The sequence below is a fragment of the Peromyscus eremicus genome, chromosome 10 (assembly GCF_949786415.1).
Source record: "Peromyscus eremicus chromosome 10, PerEre_H2_v1, whole genome shotgun sequence".
NCBI lineage: Eukaryota > Metazoa > Chordata > Mammalia > Rodentia > Cricetidae > Peromyscus > Peromyscus eremicus.
The window spans coordinates 18,082,431-18,106,992 of record NC_081426.1 but is presented as its reverse complement, the minus strand read 5'-3'; the positions used below and the strand labels follow the sequence as shown (position 1 = coordinate 18,106,992).

General features: G+C 42.7%; 1 protein-coding gene across 1 annotated transcript in view; it reads right to left on the bottom strand.

The window, feature by feature from the left end:
• Cobl (cordon-bleu WH2 repeat protein) overlaps positions 1 to 24,562 on the bottom strand; it is a 233,115-nt gene that overhangs the window by 149,107 nt on the left and 59,446 nt on the right. The window contains exon 2 of the mRNA XM_059275430.1: positions 2,654 to 2,857. Within this exon, the coding sequence (XP_059131413.1) occupies positions 2,654 to 2,857 (204 nt within the window). The remainder of the gene's footprint in view (positions 1 to 2,653; positions 2,858 to 24,562) is intronic.

Genomic DNA, 24,562 nt, shown 5'->3' with positions numbered 1-24,562 from the left:
AAAATTCATCTAAATTTTACATGCCACTCAATATGTTTGTTTTTCTTTGGGTTTGAAGAAAATTAGTGTTCCAAAGCCAGATTTCTTACAATTTCTGTAGGCTAAGGAAAAACCACTGCATGAGCAGGCCCATCTACCTTTCCTCCTCACTCTAGACTCTGTAACATGGACCTGCCTGTTTCATATGTGGGCTGCTCAACAAATGTTCCCTCTCCCCCTGCTGCCTGAGATACCCTCTTCCCAGTGACTCGCATGGGTTTGTCATCTATTACTTATTTTTCTTGATGGATAAATGAACATTTTACTATTTAGTAACCTATCAAGAGCCCACAAAGTAATACTTCTCCTGGATTGGAATAGGACCACCAAACAAGGACAAAACCTTCTATGAACTATCTATCGGGCTGTGGGTGTGTGAAAACACTCCTTTCCTTTTGCAGGACAACAAGCTCTTTGCCATTCAAATGTCAGACCCTCAGTCTTGCTATTTACACAGAAAAGACAATTTCCTCTATTTAAAAGGGAGGGAGAGGGAGAGAGAAAAGGAAAGAGGGAGGGAGGGGAGGATGGAGGGAGGGAGGGAGGAAGGGAGAAAAGGAGGGAAGGAAGGAGAGGATGGAGGGAGGGAGGGAGGAAGGGAGAAAAGGAGGGAAGGAAGGAGAGGAGGAGGGAGGAAGGAAGAAAGGGGAAACTGGGTATGGAAACTCCTGTAAATAATGATGTCCTTTAATAGCCTTTTTCATAGGCTTAATAACTAGGAAGTGGAAGTCTTATGCTGCTTTACAAGGCTCGTGACCTGGAATTCCCTGCACAGGTATAAACTTGTCTATTCTGTGGTGTTTGGGGCACAATGGTTCTTAGGGGCAGAATCAGGACTGAACCCTGGGAGAGATTTCATCTATTCTGGAAAAAGAAATACTTGCCTTTTCCTGCCAGATGTCCCTTAGCTGTGTGAACCAATGTGGATGTGACTAATTTTCTACACTAAAATGACACAGCCTAACACTGTCAACACTTACGAGCCTTTTATGAAGCTCCCCCGGGGCTGAGGGTACTGTGTCTTCAAAGATATTCTCTTCACTTGTGCTCCCAATTAAAGCAATGGGGCTGCTGGCTTCCTTCCCACCCGCCATGCAGAGAGCTGGCAGCCCAACTCCTAAAGGCCTGCCAGGCCTTCTCCCTTAGTCAGGAATGGTTCCAAGCCCCATCCTTACATCTTAATATTTCAGAACAGATAGAAACACAAGTAAAAGTCCCTAAGTTACGGAGCAGCTCAAAAAATCAAAAACTATGATTTGCAGAATGGGGCCATAAGCATTCAATCACTAGCATGTTTTCTCTAGGTGATTCTTGCCCGTCAGGAAACACAAGGTTCAGGGCTGGCTATGTTTTGTAAAGTGCTTTTTAGGGCAAGATGAGCATGTTCTTTGCTAAAGCCACTGCTTAAGCAGAAGAGGAAAAAAATGTAACAGAAAAGCAAAGAGTCAGGAACCTGACATCAGGAACCTAACATGCCTTCACCTGTAGCACCTAGAGGGCAGCCCCGGAACAGAGGCCTCTAGGCCGGTGCTGATTCTTCCTGACTCTAAGCTTCCCTGCTTAGAACAGAGAATGTATCTGAATCTTTTATAAGGTTCGGCTTCGTCTCTGTGGCAATCTTACAAAACTGCACAGTGATAACTTCTGCTCTAAAGGGAAGGAGAAGTTGAAGGATAGAGGGAGCACAATGCATTCACTTGAAAGCATTTTTTTTTTCAGAAATATTTCTACTTTCTAGGAGGAACCCCACATTTTCCTGTGTTTGTCAAAGAAGATTCATGTGTTATTATCCAGATGCCACAAGCTAAGGGAAGAGAAAGTGGTAACTATCAACTGGGACAAAATATAAAAATGGGAAATATACATTTACTGGTAGACTGGCATGCATTCTAAAATCATTTTTAATCTATGATATGATAGTATAACATACTCCTGACTTTGCAGGAAGTGTGTGCTAAACCTAATGACTGTTCTATAAAACAACCAGACACACATAGAAACTCTTACAATTCAGAGTCTCTGAGCTGGGACTGGGGAAATGCCACTGGGTATCAGTCTCAAGCCCAAGAAGCTCCTTTGATGCTAATGTGAAGATCTCCCTACACCTGTGACAATGGTGGCAAGGAGGAACCCTGCTGAAAAATATCTTCTTACCCTATGCTGGTGGTGAGACCTTCAAGGACAGTGTGATATTACCCATTATAACTAAAGGCATGGTATCTTAGAACACAACAATTCCAGTTGTGGCTATAGACTGAGGCTGGAAGCAATACTCATCAATATTATGTTTAATTATCACATAAAATAAACCTGAAAACTTATGTATCTCTATACTTTTCTCTGAGCCCAAACTCTACCAGGGTGGGCTTTTAGCTCTGGGTCCCCTAAAGACTACAGAGAGCCTGGCTGGGCCAGTCAGCCCACACTCTTCCCAGGGGGACTGTTCTGGTTCTCCTAGGCTGTGATCTTGTACCAATCGATAGCATGCATTCTAACCTGAGTCAAATTCAACATGGAACTAAGTATGACATGCCCACACCCATTCTTCCTTTTCTTCCCACATGCATGAGGCAGAACACAGGAGCTATCTATCATCCAGGTACCAGGATCTTACCTTCCACTGACCACACTCTGTTTCTCCAGTCCACTGGGCAGAACCACAGTGATGTCCAAGGTGCTATTCTGTAGTCCCTCCTTCATGTGGACCAGGCTTTGCTGTGAACCCAGTGTGGCATCATGAGGCAGTTTCTGTTCACTGTGGATACTCTGGGCAGTAGGCTTTCCAGGAGGTGGTGGAGCACGGGCCTTCATCTTCCTTCTTGAAAATGATAACACAGAGACACTAGATGAGGGTTTTATGCTTGCCTCCAAATGATTCATCCTTAAAAGCATTCATGGCTTGCTTCAGAAATACCTTGAAAGCTATGGAGACCTTTCAAAGTTCTGTGTCAGCAGTCTCCAGTCCTAACAGATAATATCTTCCACAAACAAGTAAAAACCAAACCAGTTCAAAGAAACAGCATGAGAAGCATTTCTGAAAGTGTTTCTGAAAAAGAAACATCCTAAAAATGTTGTCCCCATCTGTAAGCAACATGTCCTACTTTCTACCCACCCTGGTCAAGGTGTAGGCGTGTACAGAGGAGTTTGTTGGCCTGGTCCTTTCTGGATTCTCCATGCTGGCTCACCACTAACAAGTAGGTGGTCATACCTAATTTTCTGCAAAGCTCTCGTGTCCACCTTTTCCAGCTCAGGAACCAGGACCAGCTCTGAGGGCCTGGATCTATGAACCTGTAATACTGGATGCCCTGAACTAAATAACCATCACAATTTGCTTAATAACTACCTATTCATTCAATAGTCACTTTCCAGATTTCAAAATAACTTGCATCCCAGATTGATTTGTAGCTTAATTAAAAGCCCACAATCACTCAATATCAGGCAGAGGTGGGAACCATACCTAGCTGATGCCCCAATGCTCCTACTGCCTGCCTACTTCCTCCCCACCCTGTACAGCCCTAGCCAGAAGACCCATACAGAGGCCATGAGAGTCCTTCACACACCCTGAGCTCTACTGCCCAACTGAACTTCTGTAGGCATTCTGGCATGAGGTTTCAAAGATATCAGACAGGCTTCTAGAAATTTATTCTCAAGAAGCTCATACGACTCTACTATGTAATATGATGACATCATTTCTAATGGCAGACAATTAATCTAACCCCATACCAACCAGTAAATTAAATAACCAATAGGACATATCCGTAAAAATCAATAAATTATTTTATATTGGTATATTGGTACCAATAGTTAAAAATGTGTCATTCAATGGGCAAAACCAGATGTTTTTGAAAATAATTTAAAAAAAATAGAAAATTTCAAAATAGTTGTTTAGGAAACCATTTTTAGAGAGGGCTACATTCTAGCAACAGACTCTACAACAGTCTAGAAAGACACAGTGAACAATTAGCAGTGGGAGATGCCAGATATGACATGTGTTTTGCTACTGTAATGTGTGTTACTTGTAAAACATGAGCCATCATTTAGAAATGAGAACAAGCAGGAAATGGGATCCAGAAGAGGCTGTAAGCTTCCAGATGTCCCCATCACAGTTAACACAGACTGAGGAATGGCACTTGCTTACTATTCTCTGCTGTGGGAAGTAATTATAAATTAAGTTTAAAAAATAAAAACATAAGATTTATATTATAATATTTGTATGTTATGCTATATTTTAACTGTTATTGCTTATTTCTTTTCATTCATAGACATAAAAGTCAAAAATATCCGGGAATAGTGGTGTACTCATATAGCCCCAACACACTCAAGAGGCTGAGGTAGGAAGGTAGCAAGTTCCAGGCCAGCCTGAGCTACATAGTAACTTTCATGCCAAATCTGGGCTATATAAGACAAAACCATGAAAAAACAATTTCAAATAAAAATAAAACCCTTAGAATCAGAGGTCCCGTTATTGATTAACTCCTATTTCCGTCTGTGCCGCTTCCAAAGGTAAGACTTTTCCTATGGTATAGATAACAAAGGGGCACATCCTCCCAACATTATAAAGACATAGAGCTACCCTCAAACCCAGATAATTTACACAGTCTCTGAAATTTTAACCACTGTATTATTGAGTCTCTTTGAAGGACAGCTGTTAAATCCATTTTGGAGATTAAAAAGACGAAGACAAAGAAACATTCACCAATTAGCCTTAACTCCAAGCCAGAAGCTCAGTCTATGAGTTACCTCCCACAGGTGCCTAGACAAAAAAAATTTATTTTGTAATTTTTAGAGAAGAAATACCTTTCCAATTTAGCAGAGCAGAGTCAGGCAGGAAGCAGCTCAGTGTTCAGTGCTATTACAGGAGCCCAGTATTATAGTGAGGCCACGGCTGTCATCCATTCCTTCACTCATTGCAAAAGCAACCTGTCACCATCTTCTAGATACCTTGTGATATCACTTTATCCACCCTACCGTGTTCATGATTCCAGTGGTCATGAACCTCACAATTCCACAGTCACATCACCAGCTTCTTTCCCAGTCAGTTACACCACCCTAAGGTTCCTTCCACAGTATTTAGGGAACATGATCTGAGGGCTGATCCTCACAGCACACCCCACAAACTACCTGGGAAAGCCCATTGACTATGGCCTGATACAACTTGGAAGGCTGTGAGTACTCTGAGTAGAGCTTTTTGCTCAGGACAGTGAGAGGGGTGTGTGTGTGTGTGTGTGTGTGTGTGTGTGTGTGTGTGTGTGTGTGTACATCATATATGCACATGTGGCAAGTCAGCCAATATTTAAGAAAAACAGAATTATTTCAAAACCACAACATAATTTCTAGTTCTTCCTGTTAAGGAGGAAACGTGACAGTGTACTGAACACAGTCGCAGCAAAGTCAGCTGTGTCCATTCCAGTGACGGAGGGGGTTTCCATCTCAGTGACATCATACATCTTTGCCCCACCAGACTATACTGGTAACCACACCTTTGGAGTCTTGGCCTTCAACCTCTGCCAGGTCTCTCCCACTGTCCTGACAACTGGTCCGTAGTCTGGAGCAGCCCCATCTGTATGAGCCTCATGGCACTCTGCCCTCTCCTTATTCTTTGTCCCGTGCAGGTCCCTGGAAGACCACAGTTTCAGAGTGCTCATCTCTGGATGTGACAGGCCTGGGGAAAGACCTATGACCAAGATGAAGAGTCTCCACTTCTCTACACTCAGCCTGAGACTCCACAGGGAGCTGAAAATGTGCCCTGCGTCTGTCACTGACCAGTTAAATCCTAACATCTGAAATGTATGGATTGTAATCAAAAGTTAAAATAGCATTATTATAGCTACAACATTTATTTCACTGGACAACGAAATGTAGCCATTAGGATACTATAGAGGTGGAATACCTGTGCACTGCTACTGACCCTATGCAGCAGCACAGGCACTACAGGAGACAGGAGAGTGACTCCTTAAAAGTTAGAATTACCATGTGACTAACAAGTCCTTCTAGACATAGATGCCGAAGAACTGAAAAGAGAGTCTTGACTAGGTGTTTGTTCACCTGCGTTCATAGCAGGTGGCTGTTTTGATGAGCAGGCTGCCAGATGAAGCAAGGATGCTGAGCCTGAAGAGGAAGCGGACAGAGATTTTAAACTGTCTCTTAGGAGGTCATGGTTAACATGATGAGTCTCCCAGGTAGGGATCCTGATGGAGGGAACAGGCTGTGCATGGAATACGATGAAGCCTCAACCCTGGCTCCCCCCTGACTCATCTTCCATCAAGGGACAGTGTACTGATGCAGATATTTTATAGTCAGGCTTGTCAAGGATGTGCGCATTAGGGAGCAGAGGTTTCTAGTGTGGGTGAAGTACACAGCCTTAGGGCAAAGATCTTTTTTCCCTTCTCCATGCTTGCAGGCATGGCTTCTCTGAATGTCCTCCATAGAACATAGTCATAGCTGGGTATGGTGGCCTATGCCTTTAATCCCAGAACTCAGAAGACAGAGGCAGGTGGATCTCTAGGTTCAAGGTCAACCTGGCATGCAGATGAAGTTCCAGAACAGTCAGAGCTACACAGAGAAACTTGTAAACTTTGTCTTGAAAAACAAAAACAAAAAACAAACAAACAAAAGAACATAGTCGTAGTGAGAAACAGAAAATTCCACCTTCCTGCCCTTTTGAACACCACAGACAGAACCACTGCTGTTCAAACAGATATCCTGAGTCATCTTCGCTCAGCAGTGAACAACCTCATGAGCGCTACCAAGTAGATGGTTGTCAAAGATCTATGCAAATCGTCAATCTACAGAAGCTAAGATTCAAGAATACAGGAGCACATGAGAGAGGGCCAAGCTTCTGCCCAAGTGCCATGAAGTCCTTAGGGCTAGGGCCTTGCCTGGCTCCTCTTGGGCACACCCAGGGCAGGTGCTGCTCAGCTGCCACCAGGTTGGTCCAGCCAGGGCTCTTCAGGAGATGAATCACTAGCACATAACCCAACTCCTTTCCAACTCTCCAAGTTAAAACAGTGTGTGTGCCCTGGCAGGAACTGTTTATTTAAAAAAAGTATATTATATAAGAAAACAGTCCTGGCATTTCCAAGTCATCAATTGTGGCTCCAAATGATGTGGGACCATCCTACATCCACGCTCCTGAGTACTTGAGTACTTACTAATTTCCCCATCAGTTTGTGGCTCCCAGCTGGGTTTTATTTCTGATAGCTTTTTCACTATAGCAAAGAGTGCTTGAAACCTGGTCCCTATGAAGACATGGGCTACATGGTCCAGAGACTGCAAATTTCAGGCTCTGTGCAGACAGATGAGTTAAACCCAAATTCCATAAGGGATCAAAGGCCTTCACTCAAGACTACTGAGGCCCAGGATGAGGGAGTCCAGGGTCTGTAGATTGAACAGGGAAAATTCATACCTCTCCCGCCTCTCTGTAGCCCCAAGGCCAGCATCTAAAGGGTATGTACTTTGTGTTTCTCTTGTCTCTCCATCAGAGCCTTCAGCTGCAGACATAGAGGCATAAAAATTTTGGTTTTTTGGGTTTTTTTTGAGATAGGGTTTCTCTGTGTAGTTTTGGTGCCTGTCCTGGATCTCGCTCTGTAGACCAGGCTGGCCTCAAACTCACAGAGATCTGCCTGGCTCTGCCTCCCAAGTGCTGGAATTAAAGGCGTGCGTCACCACCGCCAGACCAGGCATAAATTCTTTGTAGCTGCCCAGGACCAGAGGACACAAAAGGCATGAGGAGACAGGAACTAATGCTTTTTGTCTGAGAGTCCCTTTTCAGCTGAAGCCTTTTGGCTAAGGAAGTCCTTTCAGGCTGAGGAGTCCTAGAGGTAAGATGTGGCAGTGGCTTGTTCCTTTGTCTCTCTGATATTTCAGCATTTACCCCAATATCTGGCTCCGGGTTTTTTTTTTGGGGGGGGGGGTTGGTTTGTTTGTTTCTTTTTCTTTTCTTTTCTTTTCTTTTCTTTCTTTCTTTCTTTCTTTTTTTTTTTTTTTTTTTTTAAAAAAAAAGACCATTTAGAAGTTAGAGTTATATCTGGTGTCCAACTTTTGGGGCACAAATTCACAAAAAGACTGCTTGTCTGTGGCTCAGGCCGGAGCTACACAAGGCCAGAGTTCCCACCCTGCTGGCTAAGTTTCTGTTGCAGCCTCTTTGCAGCAAACTCCGTAGGTTTTTTCAGCTCCAAAAACCACAGGAATTAGCCACTTTCGTACATTTTCCCTGTGCAGACAGCTGGATCTTTCACTTCTTTCCTCGCCTGGTGGGTTTTGGCTTTCCTTGGGCACCCTCTTTGGGCTGTGGCAACACCATTATCTGAATCATCATTGTCAGCAGATTTGGTGAGTCAATTAAGATTTCTTAAAGGGAGAAATTAGTTAAAAGAAATTTTTTTCCCACATTAAAAATTAGGAAGTATTTTTACATTGGAGGGAGTTTGGTCTCTGTTTGATAATATGAAATGACAGACAGTCTAATGATAGAACAATTAAATGAGAGGATAATTAATGTTGATGTGATTTATGTAATGTTAATTATAAATATTATTTGTTTGATCATTTCTATTTTATCATTAAAAAAGTTTGTTAATATGAGTGCCAAGATAAAAGTTTTAAAAAACTTGTTAAAACAGATCTTAGAGATATTCAGACCCAGACAGAATTTAAAGGAGATGAAATCTCAACATTGCATTATAAGGTTACAGAGAAACTGCCTAATGCTTTCAAACAGCCAACCTTAATTTATCCAGTAACCTTACAGGAACTGCCAAATAATAGATATCCCCAAGACTGGATACAAGCTGAATGGACTCCTATGCAAATGTTAAATCTGAGGAGACTCAAAGAAGCAATAGTCTCATATGGCTAATCTTTTGTGAAGCAGATGTTAGACTCATGGTCAGTTTGTAATAGAATTGTCCCTCAAGACTAGAAAGATTTTGTTACAGCAATCTTAGAGGCTGGTCCCCAATTACAATGGAGGACCTGGTGGAAGGATGAGACTAAGACCATTGAACAATGAAGTAGGGCTAGAGGTCTTGAAATATCCCAAGATCAACTTCTTGGAGAAGGTGATTATGCTGATGTACAAAGACAATCTTTATACGATGACCACACCCTGGCTTTATGTTGCATGGCAGCTTTGAATGCATGGGACAGAACTGAAGAAGTAGGAAAGAAATTTGAGTCATTTACTAAAGTTATACAGGGCCCAAAAGAAATCTTCACTGATTTCTTACAAAGATTGACTTCAGCAGTAAATAGAATGATACTAAATTCAGAAGCTAGACATATAATTATTGAATCTCTGGCTTTTGAAAATGCTAATGCACAATGAAAAGGGTAATTATGCTGTTAAAGGCAAGATCAGCACCCTTGGAAGAATGGATCTGAGATACAATAAATATTGAATCTCATGATGATGCCTGGATAGGAGAGGTGATTTCCAGAGGTTTGAAGAAAAATAGTAATGTCAAATGTTTCAATTGCAGTAAACATGGTCATCTAAGAAGGGATTGTAAACAGGGTGTTCCTAGAAACAATGTTTTTTCAAGGAATAAACCCAACAGAACACCCCTCTCTTCTGGATTATGCAAAAGGTGTGGCAAAGGCAGATATTGGACTAACAAATGTAGATCAACAAGGGACAGACAAGGTAATCCGTTGCCTTTGCCTGCAGAAAATGCCCTGAGGGACCTTTCAAAGGCCTCCATGTCAAATTCCTTTCAGTCATTTCCAGTCATGATGGAAGAAACTCCTTCTCAGAGCAATTAAATAACCTAAGGCCTATTGTAAGAAACCATTTAACTCTGGATGATAAAATAGCTTTAGAAAATAAAACAAAAATTTAAGGAAAAATTATAAATCAAAATTGATAAAGATTAGATTTGGAAACTCCCTAAAGTTAGGGTTGGGGAAAGGTTTTGTTTTTGTCTTTCAGGAGAATGAAAGCTAAAGAATCTCAAGAACACTGGACAAAAGAGACATCCAAACAAAAAGGACAAATCATCCAGAAAACTTGTTGCAAGAAAAAGATTTTCTGCAATGAACCATGACCAAGCCTAACAGCGACCTTTGAAGTCTCCAAAAAGGATGACGGGACCCCACCACAACAATCATCAGGATGATGATGACACCATTAAGCTGACAAACATCACCAAAAGATCAGCTTTGGACTACAAACTGCTCTGGACAATACTGAGATGGCTAGCTGAGACAATACAGCCTCACATACTACTCTTGTCAGGACCTGACCATAATCCAAAATTTTCTTTGTGTCCCCATAAGATTACCAGCATCCCCAATCAGTAGGAAGTAGCCTAGAAAACTATGCCCCCAAAATGGATTATGGATGTTTGTCTTTGTTTAGGGGTTGGTTAAAAATTGCTATTGGTCATAGAAGAAGAAAGGGGAGTATGATATAAAAGTGTATTACATAGAAATGATAGAATAAAAGTGTAGATTATTGAATCTACTCTAAAAAGAGAGAAATAATAGGATAAAAGGGTAGATTATTGAATCTATTCTGAAAAGAAAAAAGAGAGAATATGAATATGATAAGATTAAAAGGTAGATTATTGAATCCACTTTTTAAAAGCAACTACTATTTTAAATATTTTACATTGGATTGGATTTTTCTATATTGTATACAAATTGTGTATATTGATACAAAGTTGAGATTATTTTCATTGGAATATACTGTACTTACATTTCTACACTTGTTCAAGGTATTGTACCTATACAGCTCATTTAACAATGTAATGCAAATTGATAATCCTTTAAAGTAATTATTAGAATATAAAGAAATGAAAGTTAGTATTTAGTTTTTACAATTGAAGTTGTAATCATATTAGGTATGTTTTCAAGTTCAAACAGATATATTTTAGATAGACAGGTCATCTTCAAACACTTCAGAGATCCTCAGAATATGGCACTTAAGATGTTTTAATAACATAGATTCTTTTTTTTTTTTATGACAATGAGACATGTCTGCTCCTGGCAGCACCAATCTATTTCAGAGAAGATGATGGGTATTGAAGAAACTCCATATGGAATTTACTTTCTTTGTGGCAAAAGTTAGCCACTGGGCAATAAAGTGCCCTTACATTGACTGCTGACAGTATGCTGTCCAAAATGGACAAGCAGGACACAGAAGAAAGGACTGCCAAACCTTGCAAGGTGGGAAGGCCCTTCAGAAAATCCTGCTTCACAGAAAAGTCTGTTAGATATGTTAAGTCTGTAAACCGAAGATGGACACCCCAATGTTGCAGAGGAACCTTGGGTGACTCTCCAGGCAGCCAGCTGTTTCTGTCATTTCTCACAGTTTTTAAAGTCTCTTGTTTTCACTTCCTGCTTACTCAGTTAGTATCATTTCCTTCTCGAGTCTCTGAGGGAGCTGAAGATTAGATAGTTATAGTTTTCCTTGTTAATAAATTCAGAAAAGAAACTCACTAAAGAGGGGTAAAGTGTGTAAGTTTGAACGATATCAAAAGATAGTTTTGCGTTGGTAATACAAGTTAGGATAGAAAATGAATTAGGTACAACATTTTGGACTTACCAAAATAGGATAAATAATGGAGTATTTTCTCTGAATCTGTCAAATGGTAATGGACTGGACATTGTTAATGTAATTTTTGACTGTATATATTGTATATACTTATGTATATAGTTTTTCTTATATTAGTTACTTCTCTTATTATTTTAGACAAAAAGGGGAAATGTGGTAATATATTGTATACACTAATAAAATTTGCCTGAAGATCAGAGGACAGAACAAGCCACTAGATTAAACATAGAGCCTAGGCAGTGGTGGCTCACATCTTTAATCCTAGCACTCGGGAGGCAGAGATCTGTCTGGATCTCTGTGAGTTCAAAGTCACCATGGACTACATGAGATTGACTCAGTCTAGGAGAGAAACAGAGCCAGACAGTGGTGGCACACACCTTTAATACAGTACTTGGGAATCACATGCCTTTAATCACAGCACTTGAGATTTCATGCCTTTGCTTGGGAAGCACACATGCCTTCATTCCTTTAATCTTAGCACTAAGAAGGAAGTGATACGGCTGGGCAGAGAATGGTATATAAGGTGTGAGGAGACAGGAACTAAAGTTTTTTGGCTGAGGAATGCTTTTCAGCTGAAGTCTTTCAGCTGAGGAAGCCCTTCCAGGCTAAGGAGTCCTAGAGGTAAGACAAGGCAGTGGCCTGTTCCTTTGTCTCTCTGATCTTCCAGCATTTACCCCAATATCTGGCTCTGGGTTTTTTAATTAAAAGACCATTTAGAAAATTGAGTTACAGGTTGCTGACACTAACTCGCCTGAAAAATGCCAAGTATGAGATTCTTTCAATTTACCAAGCAAGATATCCTGCCTAGCTAATGCTAAATAGCACCTGCTCACAGGACATTTTAGTGGAACCGGGTAGACCTGGCACATCCTGCCTGCCAATCACACCATGAAGCAAACCGGTATCTGTTTATGCTGCAGGCCCATGGGGGTTTCCTTTCTCTCCTGGAGGTCTCTGGATTCCTGTCTTTGCTTTCTCCTGGAAGGGAGCCTTTGAGTGCAAAGTGAGCTGTCTCTGTTCTGTCTGAGTGTCAGTTACTAGCCACAGCTCTAGACAGCAATCCCAAGAAACCACCGACTTCAACAGGACAGTGCTAAGCCCAGGGAAGAGAGCTCAGAAGCCACTGGCCCAAAGAGTGGCTACTGGAGTAAATCCCCTGTGGTCAGTCGTCTTGTGCTCAACTTTATACAAAGGATTTCAGGAACCCACTCTCACCCAGCATACAATCAGGTCAAGAAGTTAAGGGGCGTCCTCATTGTCCAGCACCCAGCTCCTGCATCTATAATCCATTAACAGTCAATTTTTTAGCTATTGTTTCCCTGAACAATTAGGAACTAGTCGTCAAACCAAACACTGTAAGTATCCAATCCTAACAGCAATTTCATGTGACAAGCTTCCTCTCTCCATCTGAGGCTACTGAGGATCCAACAGATGCATCAACCTTCAGACAAGCACACAGCTAGAACGTCAGAACTCCAGCTGCAGCATTACTGACCCCTGAGCACTGCACTGGTGGCTGTGGACACTACACTGCCTTAAATGCTTTTCAAAACCAAACAACCCCAAGCTAATGTAGAAATGCAGGCCCTATGCACTGCCTTAGCACACTGGGGGCCCTGCAGGGAAAGGGATTGGATAAGGGCCATCCTTCAACAAGGTTTCCAGCATACAATCAGATACATCCTCTTCTCTAATGAGGGCTATGGCCAACCTTTGTAAACAGAACTGGTGCCCCCTGAGAACTGCACCCACTGTTAAGGCTCCATGTGACTCAGACATAATGTCAGGAACTTGCTAAATTGCCTCAGGAAATGGAGAAAGAACTGAAGTTGCAAACAGATGGAAACACATGCTCAGGCTGACGACAGGTAGTTGAGCTGAGGCAGGCCCGTTAGTCCCAAGGGTTCCACAATGCCTCTGGGGCCAAAACCTCCATTGAACATATAACCAAAGCTGGGAAATTTCTTGAAAACAAGATATACCACATTTTCTTCCTATAAACATGGTTTTTGCAAAACAGGTTGTCTTTCAGGGACCCAAGGTAAGAAACCCTGGGGGCTCAGCAATCCCAAAATTCAGGGCACTGTTCCTATGACAAGATTGTCTTCTAATGATAGAAAAGATAAATCAGGAAACTTCTGACAAAGCTTTCACAGCTGTCCTTGCCTTTCAAAACAGAACTTAACTCTAAGAAGACATCCAAGATCCAGATAATCGAGGCCTAGAGTATGTATCTATAAAACAGACAGGCTGAGACCACATTCAAACTACGGCTTGCAAGAGAGCTGCTGAGAGGTGCTGTCTAGCTCACTGCTCATCGGATGCAGGGATGTAAGTTAACCCACAAAAATACTTCATTTCAGGGAAACAGTCAGCCTCAGGATACCCTCTCATAAGTACAAATGAAATACTGGGTATGGCTCCCTACTCCAGATTCACTAAGTCTCTCAGGCCAGACCCAGCAAGTCTCTGAGGTACTGTGCATCCTCCAGCAGGTGGCTCTATTTGGACAAACCATTGTAATCTGTAGGCCTCAGTTTCTCCAAGAGCTGAACAGAAAATGCAGAGGTTTACCAGGTAGTGGTGGCATGAGCATTATATGAAATGACTCCTACGGGGACACAGGCAATGATCAATGACTACTACTTAACCACACGTATTTTTACTCTTTGGGATTAAGAGAAAAACCTTTTATCTGTGTAAGAGCAGAACATTAGCCTATTCTTCCAGATGCACAATGAAAAGCTCACTTACACAGCAAACCCACTGAAAACTAAGAAACGCTATTCACAATAAAATTTTAGTTTTGACCTAGGGTGGAGGAAGCTTTCAGTAACTCACCATAAAAAGATTGACTTTCCTGATAGGATTCTCTGCAGCACAGTGACAAAAGCTATTAGGTCTGACCAACCTCTAAACTCAGGGACTAGTACATATGGGAATGCTGATATCTCACCAGACATCAGGTACATATTCAAAGAGGAACATTTGAGACCTGGGTCTCATAGCTATTACTGAACTCCTATCAAGTTAAGAAAGCCTGTAGTGTGCATGTCTTAGCTATCAGCAAATACTCCACCCTGGGGCTGAGCATGGCAGCTCCTGCTCTGAGGAGCAGATAAAAGCTAGAGTTGGATTGTTGAATATTACAGAAAAGGAGTATCTACTTTCAAAAACAAGCCAATACTAGTTTACTGAGGCTTGAACATTCTTAACAAATGAAATGAGGTAAACTGGGAGAAAACTTACCAATTGCCAAACCATTAGCCAACACATGCGTACATCTCAGGCTGTTCCCTACCCGGGCCAGGGGACTTGCTCACCCTACACAGAAGTGAGCATGTGCTTTCTATGGTAGTCAGTGCAGTCCCAGGAGCTATGGGGAAGATTCCACTGGGCTCAGTCAGGCCTGGTGGAGGAGCACAGTGACATTTTTATGAGGGCCACCTGATGTAGTACTTCACAGGTGGGGAAAAGGCTGCTGCCTGGGTTCCCAGCAAAAAGCTCACAAGGCTCTTTGCAGAACGAAATCAATGGAATTGTCCTGCTCCCCCCTCCTCTGTTTAAACCCATAAAAACATAGAGGAGAACACAGAAGTTATGCAGGAGGAAGAGCAGAGTTCCTATGGAATGAGGATGTCTGGCAGCACCTGCTTCTTCCTCCCAACGCGTGTGCAAACCTCTGGGAGTTGGCAGTGTGGGTGCACAGGCGTTCCTGTGGGGAAGATGCCTAAGTATTCTTGGAGAGATGAGTCAGCTCTCCTAACACTGCCAGGTGGCCGTATGTGCTTAAGCTTTATTGAATTTGGATATAGCAATCCTTCCTTATCATCTTCTCAGCCATGATATAGAACCTTCTCCTGAAGGAGTTTGGGGTTTTCTTCTTTTCAAAGCTATGCAACCGGAAGCTCGTTATTTCTTGGTAGTCTGTCTTTAAGGGATGGTTTATTTATTTATTTATTTATTTATTTATTTATTTATTTACTGAATCTGAAAGATACGTTTTGTTCCACTCACAGTCCTGTCCCAGAATCACAAAGGCTGCTGCTGATACAAAGGTCACAGGCAAGCAGTTACGTCTGTGAGCCTGGTGGACTCTCAGCTCTCCTGCAGTCAAGGGCTCAAGGACCCTGATGAACGCACAGCAGGTTTCAGGATCTAGGAATCTGGCCATCCTCTCCAGCTCTCCTCCATCTTTGATTGCTCCCCTCATCTCCATGTCCACTGCTGTGTAACCAGAATCCACGCCATGCCTGGCTGACGACCTCCACAGTTGTGATCAGCCTCTCTCATCTCCTAGGGACAAAGGCCACTTCCAAAATACACCTAGGGAAGTACAGAGTAGGCCTCTGGCATCCCTGGGGAGAGGCCATCTCCTCCACTCTTCCTCACAACAAACACTCAGCATACTGAAACACCCCCTGACCCTGAATATACAGGCACCATGAGGATCCAAGTTTGCAGCACCCTAGCCCCTAAGGATATCCAGAGCAGAACTTCCTAAGGAGCTTCTTGTCTCTTGCAGTACTTCATCTTCTGCTCAGGGTTCAACCCCACACTCTCCTCTCCTCTTCCTCCTCACATTCAACAAAATCCTTCTACTCTTCTTCCAAATCCAACTTTATTTCAATGCTGCCAAGGCACTTTCCACGTCTCTAGAGCTACAGATGCTCTGGCTGTTCCTCTTACCTTCAGACTCTTAGGGTAGACTCCTAAGAAATCTCCACCACCTACCTGGCTCACCAACCCCCAAGTCCCATCTCAAGCTAAAGATGTATCTTTTCTAGAAAATCTCCGTCTAGCTTCCCTCCATGATACAAATGTCTGAGTCTCCATTCCCTGCTTGGTCCAGATCGTTCTGTCTGATCTAAGACTCCAATGTTATATCCATCATTCCCTGCATCATCCATGGCAAGAACCTTGGTGTAGGCTCCAGGTTTCATGGTCTGCCAATCCCTCCTAGCCTCCACTGAGTTAGTAGAGAACAGAGTCACAGGGCAGACTGTAAAAGTGTCCTGCAGTGGGAGGCAAGGAGGTAAAGAAGACCCTTAAGGAGTGACGGGGAAAAGTTAACATTTATTGGGCTCAAATCTCAGTACTATCAGGAACATGCGTGGCCTAACAATATATGCTATGATTGCTTCTCTTTCCCCTTTGTGTGATGGGGATAATGGCCACCCCTTCACCATGGGATCAAGTAGAGACTGCAGGAGTCTAATCTTCAAAGTCCATGGCCAAAGTCAAGTTCCTAGTGCCTAAGCCTTCAGAAATGACCCTGCAACACAGTGCAAAAATGAAGCAGTCTGTGTTACACACCTCCTGAAATCTTAAAGCTGACTCAGAATCCCATTATCAGACACTAGGAATGTGCTTGTACTGGGGAGCCCTCGAAAGCAGCAACTGTAGCTAGAGTTTTCCTGCCTGGCCCACGGTCAGGGCAAATCTCTCTCACCCGCCAGTCCCACAGCCACTCAGACCCAACCAAGTAAACACAGAGACTTATATTGGTTACAAACTGTATGGCCGTGGCAGGCTTCTTGCTAACTGTTCTTACAGCTTAAATTAATCCATTTCTATTAATCTATACCTTGCCACATGGCTCGTGGCTTACCGGCATCTTCACATGCAGCTTGTCATGGTGACGGCTGGCAGTGTCTCCTTGACTCAGCCTTCCACTTCCCAGAATTCTCTTCTCTGCTTGTCCCGCCTATCCTTCCTGCCTGGCTACTGGCCAATCAGTGTTTTATTTACTAACCAATCAGAGCAACACATTTGACATACAGAACATCCCACAGCAAGCAACAAGTGTCTCATCCCCTGATATCACACTACAGAAATGATAGGACATCAGACTGCCCTCTTTACCTGGTGCTTCTCCAGTTACCCCACAAACAAGTGGGATTCCTGGTGACCTATGTAGGGCTGGGCAGGGTGAGGTCAGCAGACAGGATACACTTTCAGGCTTGGAGCATCCCAAGAGCTCAGTGACAAAGGCCCCTGGGATTCAGGGGTGCAGATAACACACAAACAAATACCATAAAGTATTTTTCAAAAACCATTTTACAATATCCCTTCTCTCTCTCTTCCTTCTCTATTGTAACAAGCCAGGAAGACCAATGCTTCTCACAGGCCCATGCCTAGGACTCAGCCAATTGATCAGTCAATTCCAATGATGGGCAATCATCACACTGTTTTCAAGGTTTGTTTTTGTTTATGCTGTCATTGTTAGTGTTCTTTGCTTAGACTTCTTGTTGCAGGTGTTATCTGGGAAGTGGGTGAGTAGAGCTGGAGTCCACGGTCTGGCATCTCTGCACAGTTCTAAGTCCTGGGGGTGGGTTGCAGGAATTCTGAGAGGGTGGACAAAGAGCCAGAGAGGCTGTGTTGCCTGTTCCCACAGAGCCTGTGGGGCCACTCAGCTCAGGTTTCACCAGCCCAGACATCTGCTGTAATGCCCTGTCCCTATTTTGAGAAACAGTCACAGTGAGGTTATCAAGTGTCATATTTTCAACAGAGAATTAAAAGGCACCCAGCACTTGGCTCTTTGTTCAGAAAATGTCCATATGGAATCAGAGTGGCTCTGGGTTGCTGTGTTTTTACACTGTCCCTTCTCTCTGATGTTTTTACTGGAGGTATCTTGGATTATAGCATGTCTCCCCACCCCCAACCCCGGGAGGGCGGGGGGGTGGGGGGAAGCGAGTTGTGTCTATTTTAGGCAGTGGAAGCTCTGTTTAAAACAATAGCAAAAATAAGATTGTAAGGTGATTTAATTAAATTGTAAGTACATTTATACACAAGTCTAGCTGGTTTTAGAACAAATACACAGACGTTTGTTAACATGTGACATTGTATGGAAGAGTGCCGGCCTAGAAACAAGGAAGTCCCTAAGACATGGATGTGGACCACGTGGACATTTGCTTCTTTGACTCACTGTGTTATATGAGCCCCTACCCCCAGGTGCAGGGAGCTGGCTTCATTTTCCTGAGAACTTCTCTGAGCTCTGTTCAATTCCCATCAGTTACTAGTTGTGTGGAAAACTGTGTAGTCAGATTTCCCTGCTTTTCAGTTATTCACAAAAGTAAGTAGAGAGCTGGCTTATCAGTGGGGAGCCACAATGTATTTCAGAGTAGATGGCTTCCTATTTAACTCCTGGTTCTGGCATCTTTATCTTAAGATTCCCACTCCACTTTTCTTCATGCTTTGTTAGAAGGAATTTAATACAGCTCTGTTATTTTTTTTTCCCACTGATTGGGGAGAAAAAAACTACACCATGTGGCTTACTGAAAGCAAATGACTATCTTTAATATTTTCCTGACTTCTGGGCATGGCATTCTGTTCTTCCTGAGACAGGAGACACAGTGACTTCTACCCTCGCTAGCTCCGTGAGTGGATTCACATGAAAACTGTTAATTTTATTGTAGAATTTTAGATCTAAAATGAGTGCCGATTCAGCCAGCATATCTCTTCTGGGGCTAATGTGATGATAAGATGTAATTGGAAATTGGTTATGCTTCCCAAATTTGACAAATTTCATTTTAATTAGGTTTGTAAACATTCATTCTGGTATGTTCAATAACTTAATTGCTGTCTATATTTGTTTTCGCCAATCACTCTTGTGGCTTGTTTTCCATTTTTATAGTTATATGTTGTGCAGTTTACTTCTGGTGGTTTCCTAATTACCTATTATTTAACACTAGAATGCCTAGGTAGTTCCAGAGGATGTAGCTGGCAGTGGTCAAGTAGTCTGGGAAGAAACTGGACAAATGTTCAGGAGGACATTATTTCAAATTGGCTAGTTAGTTCAGTATACCTTGCTACCCAGACTTCAGTTCTGGGGCACGGGGTTCAGTTTTGGAAACTGGAGTTGAAGGGGACACTGTTGCATTATGGGGAGTTGGACTAACAGTTGTCTCTGTCACTCTTCTCTCCTGGAAGCAGGCTCTATGCACTACCTGAACGGCTCCATTTCTCAGAAGGTGAACATGAAGACTGGGCTAAATCCCCTGCTCCCACCACGAACTCCACAGTTGCGGGGCCTGGCTAGCAAAGCGCCGGCTCCTGCTCTTGGCCTCCTCTCCTTGGAGATCTACCTCCATGGCCCAGGTGGGGACATGGAAGAGGGCGTGTCCTTGGCTGATGGTCTCTGTCCTTCCCTTGTTGGTAGTCTGGCTGGGGAGCTTCCTCCAAACTGTTTTCTGCAGGATGTTTGTAAACATGTGTTTGATGATGTTACCTTTCGGCTATTATTTGTTATTTTACTTGGAAGTTCTATCCAAGGGGATACTATCCTGGGACTTGGCCAGTGACTATAAACGTCTGCCTCACCAGGCCTTCCCTAACTGATTTCTGCTGGATGCTTTGGATACCATGATTGTTTGCCATCTCTTATCATTTATTCCTTTGATTTGACTTGTTTATGTACTTCATAAACTCACTCATTTAAAGGCCAAATATGACTGTCATGGATCATTCTCTAAACCTTACAAAACACTCACTTCTCCCTCACCACTCCATATAGATACTTCCTAGAGCTGTCTGTTCAATTAAAAAGGACAACCTTCTCCAATGCAGTAGCATTGCTTTCAGGTCAGGGGTATAGGAAGAGCTGCACTCCCTGCTAGAACATCCAAACCAGCTATCAAGTAAGGAGGGGAACCAGAGACTCCTTTAACAGTGGGATGGGGAAGGATTGGCTTTTAGTTCCAGCAAAAGTGCACACTCTTCTTACCCAGCTCCCTCTACTTTTCCCAGCCCCAATCCAGTCTCACCTTTTACTCTCTCTACTCTTCCCATAGACAGGGCACTTCAGTATGCTGTGCCAAAAATCCCACCCCATACCTTTCTTATGTAGGGAAAAAAGAAACTGTTATGTTTTCAAGTGTGTCCCCTCCCTTATATAAGCAGAGGCTTAGCCTTACTCTGTTTTGTCCTCCAAGACTGAAGAAAACTAACATTTCAGTGAAACTCCAAGGTCTTTTGTGGCGACCCACACGGGAGCTGTCATCTGACTTAAAAGAGAAAAACTGAGGTTTGCTGTTTTCACAGGAAGGGTTGGGAAGTCCTAAAAATAGAGAAACCCAGTTCCTGTCCATAAGTGACTTAAACTAGAACAGGAATTCAGCCCTGGAGCACTTATGGTATAGAACAGTAGATACTAGACAAGACACAGGAGATCTCCCGAGAAAACTCTTCATAAAGCCTTTCATCTGGGCAGGGATGGAACCCTACAGCTGACCTACCACTATTTTTCAGGGAGAAAAATCACTAAACCCCCTTACCAGAGACTTAGGGTTTTCAAGCTTCACTGGAAGAATGACCCTTAAATTTGTTGGCTTGATCCCCAGGAAAAAGAAAAGATGAGATCCAATCCCAGGGAAGTCTGGTAGACAGATTTTATCAGCATGTCCAAGAGTTGGGGCATTTAATTCCTTTCAGTGTGGGTAGGTACCTTCACCAATCGGGCAGGGGCCTTCCCCTCAGGATAGAGAAGGCGTCTGAGGTGATCCAAACTTTAACTCATGAAATATCTCAAGATCTGGACAGCTACAGAGTCTTTGAAGAGATAACAGACCAATGCATTAATGCTGGTCACAAGGACACAGAAGTGTCATTATCATGGTCTGCATCCCCAGAACTGTGTTCTATGGATGATGAGGAATGAAGCTCACCGACTCAAAAGATAGAGCTCTCAATAGCATGAGTATTAGAGGAAAAATAATGAAACTCCGTAAGCAGGAGAGGTTGCAGGAGAGGACACCAGCCAAGTGGCAGGGGCAGTGTCTTTGAAATGGCTACAGAACCGAGAGCATACTGGGGTAGTGGGTAAAATAATGAGTTGTCTTCTCCTGGTGTACAAGATGACTAATTACTTCCTAGCAAACCGAATCCTCTCTCTCACATGCAACAGTTCAGGCCTGATGGGGCCAAGCCTCTGTTGAAGCCACTTGCTTCTGTTCCCATTCCCTGCGTTCCCTTAGCTTTCTCCCTGGCTGGCTTCGGGGTACTCACTGTTGGAAGAAACATGATCTCCTTCCAAATGCACACTTAATGACTTCCAAAGACATGCAAGGTCTCCTGGCTGCTCCTTCCTATGCCTGCCAAACCTCTTACTGACCACTACAGTTCTGCCGAGATCTTCTCCTGAGCGCTAACCCTCATGCTCTCATCAACAGAGCTTAGCAATTCTATGCAGGGAGTGCAGGGCCCAGGAAGGAAAAAGAAAAAAAAAAGCCCCCTACTGGTTCAGCATCTCTAAAAGTCAGACTTCTACCTCTGCACTTGGACTGGTCAGAGAGCTGACCATGACCAGTCTGTAGGAAGTTATCATGGTTACATACAGTGTCCCCTCCCAAGATGGCCCCTCTTCCTCATTCTTCCTGAGAGTCTGTCTCTGCCCTGCTCTCATACCTCTTACAGAATGCAACAAAAACTTTAGCTAGTCCTAAAACACCTTATATTTTTTAACCCTCACCTCCTCTTCATTTCCACCCACTCCTGTGAGAATGAGAAGCCATTTCTGCAACCTCCCAATTAGGATATCAGTTCTGTGCTTCTTCTCAACACTTTCCCCAGAGCTCTGCAACATGTGCTCTGATCAACTTGGTCCCAAGTGGCATAAGCTTTGTCTTCTCACCAAACTCTGCACCAATCAAACAGTCAAGAGTAGCTAGCTGAAAATATAAGCTCAAGGCATAACTGCCAAGTGAATTAATTATACCCATAGAAACGGCATGCAAAGAGCACGAAATTCATAAACATGGAAAATCGACTTTCTGAATATGGGTGTGCCACATCCATGAGTTTAATCAAATGCAGAGTTAAAACTTTTTTTTTTTAATTACACTGAGGCTGGGCATGATGGTGCCTGATTGGAACCAATCCCATCACTTAGTAGGTAGAGGCTCAGGAGGACTCAAGTTCAAGTCCACCTGGTCTTCATAACCAGATCCTTTCTCAAAATAAAAATAGCATCTGTACTGAATAGACCTTTTCCTCATCACAATTATCTAAACAATAAAACGCCTACTTATATAGAATTTACATTGTAGTAATTGTAGCATTACAAGTCATATAGAGATTACTTAAGCTTTATAGGAGCACTGCATAGGTTCTGGGCAAGGACTATGTCATTGTAGGTAAGGGGTCTGGGCATCTGTAGATGGGTATTTTGGGGGGTCCTGGCACCAATCCCTTTGTGGATATGGAGGGGTGACTATTTAGGACTTTGTTATTTTTGGAAGATTGACTGGGCAACTTGTGATACAAATGTTATATGGTCTCAGATTTTTTGGTAGCTAACAGTCTATTAGAGATGGTAAGAAACACACTTAAGTTTTAAATTGAAAGAAAGCATGTTGATTAAGTGATAGGAAGTAAGGAAGGCAGCTTGCAGGATTCAAATGTGGACATTTAAAAGCAATTATTAATGGTACTAAATTATGCAAAAGAAAGTTAGATGAAAAAACAAAGCTTGCCTGCAAAGTAACTTACAATTTTGTAAGATAGTTTTATTTTGGCACAAAAGACATATTACTCAGAAGGTTAATTCTCAATATAACAAAGATCATTGCAAATATTAAATACAAAATAATAATCAGTTATGTCACATAGTAGCATATGGTATTTAATTTTAAGCAAAAATATTTAGTACACTTAAAGAAAAACTATCATTCCATTAATTTGAAACAAGAAAACTCAAACACCCTAAACTTCACAAAGAACAATCTAATATCTCAATTCCCTATTCGAAACAAAGGGGCTCTGTTCAGAAAAAAGCATTTCAATGTATAATCAGGCAGAAAGTGACAGATAATCTGCACTCTGTCCAGGCAGGAGCTACAACAGCAAGGACAACTCTTCTTTTCTCGGCCAGCTTGGGACCTCATGATAACTGTGGCTGCAGGGTACCTAATAACTCCACTCCTCCAAGTCTCCTGAGATCCTTCCCTGTCCATCTTTAGTCACAAGGCATTGCTCAAAGCTACGTGAGTGAACCAAGTCCCTGGCACACATCTCAGACATTATCTCGGCCCCACCCTTGCATACTTTGGCCCAGCTCTCAGTTCCAGCAGTGATAGGGACAGACTGATATCTGTACATAACACAGCCCAGCACAACGTGTGGTACTGGATCAAAAGAAAAAAATGCACTGAATGCTGATTAATAAATCACTAAAATGTTTATGAAATAAAAGTTATGGTGGTTGTTATTCTAGATCGTGCTTGACTTGATCAGATATCCCAGTTATGAACACTTTGCCATACCTGCTGACTTCTTCCAAGGTAGGACATGGGCAAACAGACATTTTATGTAGACAACTCGAGTGCATTTTAATTATTCTTTTTAAACTACATGATAAACATCAGAGATATTAGAAAAATTTCAGGGTTTTCATAGAATGATCTAGATGGGACCGTGCACCTGTTTCATGTCAGTGCCATTAGGGTCCAGCACATCACAAAAGCTCCTCACAGTTAACTGAGACTGGCATTTCTACAAACCAGAAGCACATCAGATCTTTGGGCCTGGGTGTCTTATAAGATCAGTGGACACCTATGAATATCATCGGAACTTGCACAGTCCACGCCCTCCATTACTAAATTAAGAATACCACATTCTTTCTTTCTTGTCTATGCTGCAAAATCACAGGATGTGAAACATCAACACCACCCACCAACAAGTCCTTCAAATTACTTCCCAACTGGAACTGACTCTAGAAATACAGTAAGTTTGGGGTCCAGTTCCTTCAGAGCCATTTGCCTTCTTGCTAGCATTGAATTGCCTTGATACCTGCAGGATGTGGAGAGTGTATTCTCTTCTCCCCCTCAAAGACCCCCACTGGCCCTTGGTACAAGGCCTTTTGAGGATAAAGGGTAAATAAGGCAATTCCTCCTTTGGGAGTGTTGCTGTACAGGAAATAAAGATTCATTTTTCTCAGTTTTAAACTTGAGACAATCCTAGGCAGCTAGATGG